Source organism: Rhinichthys klamathensis, unplaced genomic scaffold (assembly GCF_029890125.1).
Source record: "Rhinichthys klamathensis goyatoka isolate OS25496 unplaced genomic scaffold, OSU_Roscu_1.1 h1tg000263l_1, whole genome shotgun sequence".
NCBI lineage: Eukaryota > Metazoa > Chordata > Actinopteri > Cypriniformes > Leuciscidae > Rhinichthys > Rhinichthys klamathensis.
This window is the reverse complement of record NW_026606784.1, coordinates 10,001-21,785: the sequence shown is the minus strand read 5'-3', so window position 1 is coordinate 21,785 and position 11,785 is coordinate 10,001. Positions and strand designations below refer to the sequence as shown.

The window sequence follows — 11,785 nt, the reverse complement described above, 5'->3', positions numbered from 1 at the left end:
CAAATGGGCAAAACTGCTATGGGCCCCACATGGGCTAACCCACAAGGGGCCCTTAAAGGGTTTTCTGTGGGCAAACCCACAGTGGGTTGCCCACAGTAAACCCTCATGGGGGCCCAAATGGGCAAAACTGCTATGGGCCCCACATGGGCTAACCCACAAGGGGCCCTTAAGGGGTTTTCTGTGGGCAAACCCACAGTGGGTTGCCCACAGTAAACCCTCATGGGGGCCCAAATGGGCAAAACTGCTTTGGGCCCCACATGGGCTAACCCACTAGGGGCCCTTGAGGGGTTTCTGTGGGTAAGCCCACTGTGGGCTTGCCCTCAGAAAGCCCACATGGGGCCCCAAAGGGTTTGCCCTTGCCCACACTGTCCCACAGAAAACCCACACTTACCCACAGTGGGCCCGCACTTGCATGTTTGCTGGGCCGCGATTCCCGCGAATGTGATGCGAATTGTCACGTGAAAATGCAAATCCACAAAGATAGAAAAAATAATAATAATACGCATACAACGATAGCAAAAAAACAGTTTTGTAAAAATTATTTCAAACTCCACATTTAGGGGGGCCACAAGGGGGGCCAAGCTTTTTGTCACAGGGGCACTGGCCCCCCCTGGCCTCCCTCTAGAACCGCCACTGGTCTTCAGTTCCATCTTTGGTTCTCTCTGATAGTCAATCAATCAAATACAGTCAAATGAATAATATTTCTGAATGTTAATTGTCATTCCCCAACTGAGCAGTGAAGGACACTTCATCTCAAGCTACAAATCAGACAAAAATGTTGGCTACCCATTTTCTGTGATCTTGACGAAATAAAAATAAAAATAAAAAACTGTTTACTCACTAAATATATACCATCTCAACAAAGTCCTGATATTATACCTTTACCAGAATCTGTGTATCACCATGGTCCTCAAAGTATGACTTAACCAGAGTCTGTGTATCACCATGGTCCTCAAAGTATGACTTGATCAGAGTTTGTGTTTAATGTCCCCAAAATGGACATAAAAAATACTGTCCCTAAAGTGAAGGCAAAATGTCAGGTCTTTAAGGAAGACTTTTATTAATAAAATCAAGTGATAAGTGTGATGACAGCTTCTCCAGAAGTGCAGTCATGTCTTTCTTTTGTCTCTAGACCCTTCAGAAAGGGGTGTCCCTAAAGGTAGGGTTCCCAGTCATACGTCCTCACATTGTGGTTAAGTAGGTATGTGTGTGTCTGTGAGTGTGTGTGTGTCTGTGAGTGTGTGTGTGTCTGTGAGTGTGTGTGTGTCTGTGAGTGTGTGTGTCTGTGAGTGTGTGTGTTTCTGTTTATATTACATTGTGGGGACCAAATGACCCCACAAGTATAGTAAAACCTGAAATCACCTACATTGTGGGGCCCGTGAGTGTGTCTGTCTGTGAGTGTGTGTGTGTCTGTGAGTGTGTGTGTGTCTGTGAGTGTGTGTGTGTGTCTGTGAGTGTGTCTGTCTGTGAGTGTGTGTGTGTCTGTGAGTGTGTGTGTGTCTGTGAGTGTGTCTGTCTGTGAGTGTGTGTGTGTGTGTGTGTGTCTGTGAGTGTGTGTGGCCTGGTAAACCCTACATCCCCACAGAAGCAGCACAATAGGCTAAAATGTTTGTGAAAATCATTTCCATGTAAACACACATGCACAAACACAGGGCCAGTATATCGCACACCAGGCGTGTCTCGGTCATGTCCGTATATGTGGTGCGATCGGTCGATATATTGAGGTTGTGTCTCCGCCTCCAGCACGGAGAGTGTGGAAGAACTACCTGCCCGCGGTCAACGCTGTGGTCTTCCTCGTGGACTGTGCCGATCACGAGCGGCTCGCTGAGTCCAAGGTGGAGCTCGACGTAAGTCTCCGCAGTGCGCTCACGATAGCTTTATATTGACATTCACATTTCAAACATTTCCATCTCATACTCAAGCCAAACCAACTTGGAGATGCATGCATAGGTTTTCTTTGCATATCAATTTTTCATATCAATTTCATTAACCCTATAAACCAGTCAGACAATTGAAAACGACAGTAATGCAAACAAGCCTTGTGCTGGATGAGTGTTTCAACACACTGTTGGTTTCCTTTTTAAAAGTTTCGCTTTGTGCCATGCAAAGAATTATCCACATTATTCCTGCGCCCCATGATGCTTTGCGTGAATTGTGGGTGTAACTTCCGTTAAGCTGTAAACAGTGTAAGACTCGCTCTATGGACGCAATAATATATACTTTTTTTTAAACTGTGTACAATGACATTACATCATTCTACTCACCCTTCAACCATTGAACATTAAAAGGACATTTAAAAGTGTAAAAGCATCAACAAGTACTTTCAACAACAGACCATGAATAAACCCGGAAGCGTGAATCTTTCCACAGCAATCGGACGGTTAAATATCACTGTATTATGTAACATACGTTGCCTTAATAAAAATAAATAAATAATTTACTTCAGCATTGCGTGATACTATTTTAAAGTGATTTCAGTCATTTAGACAGATATTTACCTTTGAAAACAATCCTGGAAAGAGAGAAAAAAGAGATTCTTTGTGCATTCCAGTGAATTATTAATGGCATATATTGTAAATTAAATCGGGAGAACAGGCCACAAATGTGCCGTATATGGTGTCCTTTTTCATACTATTAAAGCGGATTGCAAAAGGAAAAAAGAAAATAATCATGAGGAAAAGAAAGCAGCGACTGAAAAGAGCTCTTGCCGTAGATATTCTTGTTATAACGTCACGTTAAAATACCAAGTGTAACGTTATTCTTAAAGCTGCTGTAGGTAACTTTTGTAAAAAAAAAAATATTTTTTACATATTTGTTAAAACTGTCATTATGTCCTGACAGTAGAATATGAGACAGATAATCTGTGTAAAAATCAAGCTCCTCTGGCTCCTCTCAGTTGTCCTATTGCCATTTGCAAGAAATACACGCTCCCGGTCAGAAACAACCAATCAGAGCCAGGAGGAATGTCTTAGCAGTGTCAGTCACGCTCGTGTACGCGCTGATCACACCCCTCTCTTGCACAGCGTGAGCCAGGGGCGGATTGGCCTTTGGGAATACCGGGAACAATCCCGAACGGCCGGTCCATTTCAGGCCGAAGACCGGCCGGTGGTCAAAGAGCATTGTTTTTTTTGTTTGTTTTTTAATGATACGCGACCGGCCTAACCGGCCGCTCAGATGCAGCAGAACGCAACGCTGTGTGTGTGTGTATGATTCAGACTGGGCCAAACCAATACTTTCAATCTGAGGGGGGATACGAGCGGCCCCTCCCAACTTGGACTGATCCTCGTTTTTCCTGACATCCGATTGGCTCAAACTAGGCGCCGATCAAAGGAGTTTACTTTTGGTCATGTTTGGCGGGTTTGTGTGAATGCAATGCAACAGAGACGGACGGTAAAAATGGCGAAAAGAAGAAAAGAAGAGAAAGAAATGGGTGGGGCAAAAAAATAAGAATTAAAAAGAAAAGATTTTTGGCACAAGAGGCCGCTAAATGGGCCAAATTAACAGACCTTTTCCGAAGTGGAAAGAGTGCTGTGGCAGCCGGAGGTGCAGAGGAAGAAGGACCCAGCAGCATGGACAGGACGGGTGCACGATTAGGGATATATTAGTGATTTATTATACACTGAAATTGTTTATATTTGCATTTAAATATAGGCATTTATTACGTGGCTTGGTAGAATTCCTATTCTACCAAGCCATTTTCTATGACTATTTGACTATTTTCTTTAGTGGAAGCAATACAATCGTTTTTAAATAAATAAACTGCTTTTTAAATCAATATTTTGTGTGAAATTATTGATTTATTTGGTAGGTAGCCATGTAATAAGCGGGATAATGTATAGTGAGGCAGCTGATACAAACGCTATAACAACCGCCTCGCTATACATTATCCCTTATATATTATATATTTATAGATATATTATATATTATAAACAGCAGTTTGCAGTTTGTCACACAGACAACATCCTTCTATAAGCAAGGAATCTGTATGTCTGTATATGTATATTTGTTAGTATTTGTAACTATTTTATCACTCCGACTGACTGTACACGACATGCTGGTAGTTAGCAGTATACTGTGACTTGTGTGTTCGAGATTAGGTTTTGCTGACCTGGTTGTGTTCAGTGCAGTGGTGACTTGCTTATACAACCTGAAAAGGCAAGTGTCATCCTAAAATTTCTTGAAGGTCTTCAGTGTAATCTGATTCTCTTTATACCATAAAAACACTATTAGAATTAAAATAACTGCAAAAAATCCTTCTGCTCGTGCACCTAGGGCACTCGCGTAAAAGGCCTCTCCATCTTAAAGTCCCGGGCTGAATTTCAGTCCCAGTACGTCCGTGGCGCGAGCCGTCGTTCAAACTCAAGATTGCCGGCGAGCTGCAGCTGTGCTTATGACGGAGAAACAACCTAAACTGCTTATTCTCGAGTGACACCTGCTCATAAAACAAAGAGGTAAAAGGAAAAAGACTGATGACGATAAACAAGCGAAAAAGAAAGAATTACACAGTTGACTCGGTGCCAAAACTCTAGCCGCATAACATGTGGATAAAATGTCACGCACTCTGCTAAGCAACAATTGAAACCTGCTAATTTCACTGGCTTGTGATGTTGCTGAAATAATGTACTAGCACACCTTATCTAGCATTATATATCGCTAGAATAATTACTAACATACTGTAACGTTAGTTACCGTTATATTAACGTTATCTTACTAGCTATTTATAACTTATAGAAAGAGTGCAACGTTCTAAAGTTACATGTAGGCTATTGCAAAATACATAATGATTAGAGGAGCAAGTTTGTAGTCAAAGTATGGGCAGGCCATAGTCAATGTAAAGCATATTGTTGACGTTTAGTCCCTATTAGTGAATGTGCCATATAACTTTTTATCCGCTGTTATGGGTGGCCCTGTTTACTAGCCTGCGCGTTCACGACGGCTCCGCTGTGGAGGACGAGCTGTGGAGGGAGGGCTGTAGCGCAGCAGAGAGCAAGGGGGCGGGACCTGGAAGTTGTGCTTGTTCAAATTTTCAGGCTAACTCAACGTTTTCTCAAAACTCCCTACTGCAGCTTTAAATAAAACATGAAAGAAAACTGACAGCTCATTCAGGCAAACTGACAGATCAGCTTTATTTGTAGGGCAACCTTATGATTCGAAATGATTAGTTTCAGCAGAGCCTGGCCTATTAAGTCCTGTAGCACCGAATTGTGGTTGTAGTTCCACCAGAGCTCCACTGGGGGCGATCGCCGAGTGAATGGGAGTCTATGGAGGTAGACGGCTAAATGTGTCTCTCTCACCCGATTGCCGTTGAGAAATCTCAGATTTGATTGTAGGTTTTGCAAGTTCAACATGGGTTATAGGGCGAAAGTTGAATGAACGAGTACTTATGTCCTTTCCATTTCTTCCAGGTTGAGTTGTTGTTGCCCATAACACGCTAGCATTCTGCTAATGGACGCTGGTTGGTCAGTGAAGGACTGATTACGGCCAGAGACACCGCTTGATGGCATCGGGGCATCCGGACCAGAATGTTAAGAACTTTAGTTTTACAGAAACTCTTCTAGCTCGTGTGTTTACCCGTGTCCACTGACTCGAGAGAAGAGAAAGAGCAGAGCGCGAACGCACCAGTGACTGAAGGATTGCCGTAAAGCAGTATCTCTGCTCGTACGATGTGTGTGACGTCATAGACTTTTTAAAGTAAATAAGTGACTCTAAAAAATCTAACACCCAGCAATGTGTCATTTCTTTGCATCTCGTTTCGAAAACAACATTTAAATTACTAGACAAAAAATGATATCCTGAGAAAAGTGTATTTTGAGGGGAATATCTCCATAGACCTCCATTCATTCCGCACTCGTCCTGTGAGCGCCCTCATGTGGAGCCGGAGTGGAACTGCAGCCAGTTCAGGAGCCGGACGTTTACTGGGAGTGGGAGTTCTCCCCTTATTACACACTCTCTGGTTTCGGTCTTTTTGAATGGAAGTTCCCCAAACCGGAAGTGCCTCCCATAATTCCTAACGCAGTGAGCTCGTCAGGAATAATGTGGATAGAGACGGAGCATATAATGGGCATTTTGGGAATGTGGAATCTAGAACTGAAGCGCTCTAGTCTTCGCAGTCGTGGCTCTCGGTGAGCGTGAGTTTGAGGTGTGTGTGTGTGTGTGTTCAGGCTCTGCTGTCGGACGAGACGATCTCCAGCGTGCCGGTTCTGGTGTTGGGCAATAAGATCGACCGACCCGAGGCCGTGAGTGAGATGAGACTGCGAGAGGTGTTCGCTCTGGAAGGACAGACCACTGGGAAGGTCAGTGCCAGTCGATCACAAACCAACAACACTAATGGAGGATTCAGCAGGGTGATTAATCTCTGCTGTGAAGAAGCTTCTCTCTCTTCTCTCCAAAACTGCCCTCGATAATATTCCAGTCATGTAATTAAACTGATCAGGGCAGATGATGAAGCTCAAGCTGTATAGAGCTTATGCGCCAGAGAAACAAGCAGCCATCTTTAGAATAATGTCTTTGAATTTGAAATTGAAATCTAGATTTTGAAAGCTAGATTTCAGTAAACTTGCATTTATGGCAAACAATTCATATGCACTTCTGTTGATACTTGGTGCTCTGACTTTATAACTCACAATTCTGACTTTATAACTCACAATTCTGACTTTATAACTCACAATTCTGAGATAAAAAGTTGCAATTATCTTTTGTTATTTTCTAGCCTGGGAAAACCCAGACAACTTCCGGCAAATTTAGATTTAGAAGAGCTCATTCAAGCCCATTTCCAATCCGTCGAAATCGAGGCACCAATCAGAAGCGTTGGGGCGGGCTTTACACGATGACGACAGCGCTGGGATTTTAAAGCAGATTTTGTAGCCTACATTACAAAGATGGATGCCGCCGTCGAACATCACTCGTTCCAATCAGCTATCGCGTCTGTTTTAAGCGATTTGAACGTTTCCTTTTTGTTAAAAACCGAGCAAAGAACAACACTCGGAGATGTTTCTCCGCCGCTCTGCATACGTCATCTCCTTCATCGCTCTGATTGGGTTTAGCTCTATCCGCGACGTCCGTTGGTGACGCCCCTCTGGAAATGATTTGTCTATGACGCTTTGCCAGACCATAACTCAGTTACAACTGAGAATGCTCTGGTTTTAACCAGGCTAGTTATTTTCTGTTCTGGTGCGGAAACAAGCCTCCACATGTGTGTGTGTATCAGGGATGGAAATTAGCACCCGCCACCAGCCAAATGCGGGTGATTTTGTGTTGTGGCGGGTAAACTCGCTTCACCTACCGGCCACCGTGGCGGGTAAATAAAAATAGCATACTGTTTCACCCGGACGGCGGACACTTTTAGAGGAGGCACACCTTCAAACAAAAATGTGGCGTTACATCGCAGGCGTAGAGGTCTGCAGAGAAAACATCATGGTGCGTTCACACCAGACGAGAATAGAGCGTCTGGCGCGAGTGATTTCATTGTTAAGTCAATGCAAAGACGCGTTACGCGCGTAAAAATTCCTACGGCGCGAATGAGGTGTAGAGCGCGCCGTGGTAGATGCGAATACGCCTCATTCGCGCGGCAAGTTCGAGCGTCTGACGCGTTCCGCGCGCATGATTTTATTGAGTGCTTTTGTGCATTCACGCGTTTGACGCGAATTCGCGTCTGCCGCCCGAGTTGAAAAATCTGAACTTTGGCGTCAATTCGCGCCGCGTTAACCAATCAGGAGCCTAGCTGCTGTCACGTGGTGAAGTATCTGGATGCTTCAATAAATTATTTTGTACTAAATGCCTGATGTGGTTCTAATGCACAACAAAGCAAATATTTTATCACATAAAACTTGATTTCAATATATGAGACATATTCATTTTGTATTGAATGCTATTTATTCCATTTCATATCTAGATTATATTAAATATTATTCTAATGTAAAGGCAACCAACATACTATAGCTCATAAATCCGTGTCTGGAGAGTGTTGTGTGAGAGAGAAAAAAATCACAGGACAGGTTAATTACTTTTGGAGGCTGGCTCAATTTATCATCAAAACAAAAATAAATGACAGATTAGGTGGATGAGGCCGAGGGTGAGAGAAAGAGAAAATGTCAGTATTTCATTGAGACTTGAGATTAAATAAACTGCTTAAGTATTCTTGTAGTATTAATTTTCACATGCAGTTACACATTGTCGGGTAAAAACAAGAAAGTGGCTGGTAAAAACATTGAGTGGCTGGTAGATTTTGAAATCCACCAGCCACAGTGGCCGGTGGACAAAAAAGTTAATTTCCATCCCTGGTATGTAGCCTGATGTGTAGCATGTTGTGTTAGCAGGGCAGCGTGTCGCTGAAGGATCTGAACGCGCGGCCGCTGGAGGTGTTCATGTGCAGTGTGTTGAAGAAGCAGGGCTACGGGGAAGGCTTCCGATGGCTCTCGCAGTACATCGACTGATCTCAGACCAGTCTGCTCCGTGATCATCAGCAATAAGAGATGTTTGACTTGTTTTAGTGGATATTACTGATCGGTTTTGTCGTTTTAGTCTCAATTCTGCATGTTAAAGGTGGAGGGTGCCATTTCTGCAGCTTTAAACGCAGAAGCACGTGCTGTTACTGTATTAAAGGCCTGCGAATGTGGATGCAAGGTATAATCAAGCCATTGGTTTTTAAACAATGATCAAAGTACAAGACCATGTGTGATATTTCAGTTCCTGCTGCTTTTTCTTACGGTTTTAAACTTTGAGTCGCACTGTTATACCTGAGTGTTGTTGTATTATTTAGCATCCTTTCATCTATAGATGTTATAAAAATGATAAAAAGCTGATCTGATCAGTGGTTTGAGGTGTACAGTATATTGTAATATATTCTCCTGTACAGTGTTTGTGTAGATAATGTTCATATCAGATGCTGTTGGTGTTTGTTGATCATCAGATGAAGGTCTGATATGAGAACGCCTATGGCAGAGACACATGATCATTTTGTGCAAATTTGTAAAAATTGTATAATGGAGTATATGTGTTTTTATTGTCCATAGCTTTGACTTGAGTGTACAGGAATCCATCCTAACAGACTGTAAACATCTATAAACTATTAATATTTTGAAGAATGTTTCTGCAGTTGTCATTCAATATCTTGATTTTTTTGTTGTTGGGGATTGTTAGTAAATCTAGTAAACCTCTGAAACTGATCATTCACACATTATCTTTAGTAGAAAACAAATCTGTCATTTACTCACCCTCATGTTGTCCAAACCTGTATGACTTACTTTCTGAAACATGAGCAAGATGATTTTCAAGATGAAAATGACCAGGGCTGTCGAGCTCCAGCAAGGACCATGAAAGTACTTTGTAATGCCACTACAAATTAAAATACATGAATCAATCATGCAATATTTAAAGACAATCATATAAACAAGTGTTCAAATATTTCCAAACAAAGTGGGGGGAAAAATACTGAACCAGAATGCCATTAAAGCTAGAATAGTACATTAAATGTAAGAATTTTAGTGTATTAATCGCTTCTTTTTTAGCCAATATGTGCTTGTTACGAAAATCGAGACCATCCCCGACTCAAAAGGTTGTCTATGAAAGCCTGTTTTACGTGAATGACACGGGACGTTTTTACCGGGAAAAATCAAACGGATGTGACGTTTACGCGCGCTCCAGACAAGGACATGACGCATTAAAACGAAATGCTTAAAACAATGTTCAGGATAATGCCGAAAGAGCCATTCTGTACCGTAATGTCAAAGAAATTGGTTTAATTCAAACAATATAGTCTCACAGTCAGATCTAGTCTAGTCTCAAGAATACTTTTATGACTAAACTATCTTAACAGTGTAATTTTATTTACCTCATCTGTCGACAAACATAGCAGATGCTTTCTGAACTGCTGTTTTCTCACCGTTTGTTTGTTACTGAGAGGAAAGAGCAGCAGATTCAGCTCTCAGCACCGTTCCTAACAGTATATCGATGTTTAAAGGTATTTACATTTTTTTACTTCTAAGTGAAGAAAGAAAACGCACTTCCCATGAGTATATCGGTCTTGAATCAGTGTGTGTGTGTGTGTGTGTTCACGAGTACGAGCACGAGCAGGAAGTGCTGCTGCAGTTTCACTTAACGGCCACCGGTGGCGCTAATAACAAGGGTTTCGCAATTCTACACACCTTTCGGTTATAAACATTAGTCACAGGAGGAGATACACCTGTAAATCCTGGGTTTTCTTCAAGTATGATAAAAAACAGTCCATATAACTCATGCACACCAACACAAATGAAAGCTAGATTTCAGTAAACTTGCATTTATGGCAAACAATTCATATGCACTACTGTTGATACTTGGTGCTTTTGCAGCTTGACAGACGAGGGTGTTTTTCTGTCACATCAGCAGTGTTGAGTTCCACTGCAAAACACCAGGAGGCAGCAGTGATGTCCAGATCTCACAGATTCTTCAGACACACTGTTTAAGACACAAACAGTGATTCCAACACAGAAAATGGTGACTGAAAGCAGAAATAAGCAGCATCGTGGCAAACACCAGTCTTCAGGATAAAGAGTGTATGTCCAGTCACAGTGGCTATAAATGTGTGTTTAAGCCTCAAGGTGTTAATAACAGGTTTATAGACCGGTTAAAGCCGTGTTTGCAACACTTGCACTGCTATCTGGTCTCTGTAAAGCATGGTGCTAGAAACACCAAGGTCATAAGGGAATGCATAAATCAAACATGTTCAATATTTGAATGCATGAAATTAAAAACCTGCAATGCAATGCCAGTCGCAGCATCTGCCAAATGCATGGACGTAAATACATACTCTTACTAGTCCAGCTTTATAGCATGTTTATCCTGCAAATTAATCTATGCATTGAATATCTGCTACATTGCATGGAATACAGTATCCCACAATGCACTGTGCATTTCAAGTGTAATGAATGAAACTGAAATAATATAGTATTTTTGATCTGATTCTCACATATTCCCATGACAGAAGATCTTAGATTTTTTCCTTACGCTGAATAAAGCAGAAACACGGTCATGGCATGTGCTTTCAGTGACTTTGAGAACGCCGTATATTAACTCAGTTCAACGCTGCCAGATATTGATTTTCAGAGGCTTCGTCAAGCTCAGTCAATGAACGCGCTGCATCGTGAGATATTACGCTTCTGGCTACCTCAGATATGTCTTTCACACACAAGCACACAGTTGGTCATGTATCACAGAGACACTGCAATTATTTACAACATTTTATTTCACAGGTTCAGAGGAGCCGACGTCAGCCATAGAGCCACTATCTCAACATTAGACATCACGGGTTTACTCTTATTGCACAGAGAAAGAGCCAATAAAAGAGCTTTTTTGTTTTGTGAATATCATGCAATATGAAAAATAAAGCAATTCAAACATTTACATCATTTTTTTTTTAAACCGCATTCAAGTCCAAGTCTAAATAAACAGAAGCCAGTGTTAATCAAATACACATTGATGTAAAACACGCTTTGAGTTGTACATTCAAGAAACCGGAGTCAGTTCTGATTCAGAGGCTGAAACGAGTGTGAAACCGTCAATATTGCAGCTGTCAGTCATAATAAATTGCAGTCCTGTTTAAGGAATTCTGATACTGTATTTCTGGAAAGTTTGTGTTGATATAAATGAAGCTAAAATAGTTTCAAAATGTATGCATTTGCAAAAAAAAAACACAAACCTTCAAACAATACTTGTGTATTTATGAATTAGGTTTTGCATTGCGTGCATTTGCATTTAGCAAATTACATTTTGTAAATAGGAATTAGGTTATGAGTTCACATTTTCAGAG

At 41.7% G+C, this 11,785-nt stretch overlaps 1 protein-coding gene across 1 annotated transcript; it reads left to right on the top strand.

The window, feature by feature from the left end:
• The first annotated feature begins 219 nt into the window (after window positions 1-219).
• On the top strand, window positions 220-9,085 carry LOC130101955 (GTP-binding protein SAR1b-like). Its single transcript, XM_056267837.1, has 4 exons — window positions 220-297; window positions 1,653-1,847; window positions 6,162-6,293; window positions 8,316-9,085. Exons 1-4 carry the CDS (start codon window positions 220-222, stop codon window positions 8,430-8,432), a joined length of 522 nt encoding a protein of 173 aa, XP_056123812.1. The 3' UTR covers window positions 8,433-9,085.
• Window positions 9,086-11,785: the final 2,700 nt, after the last annotated feature.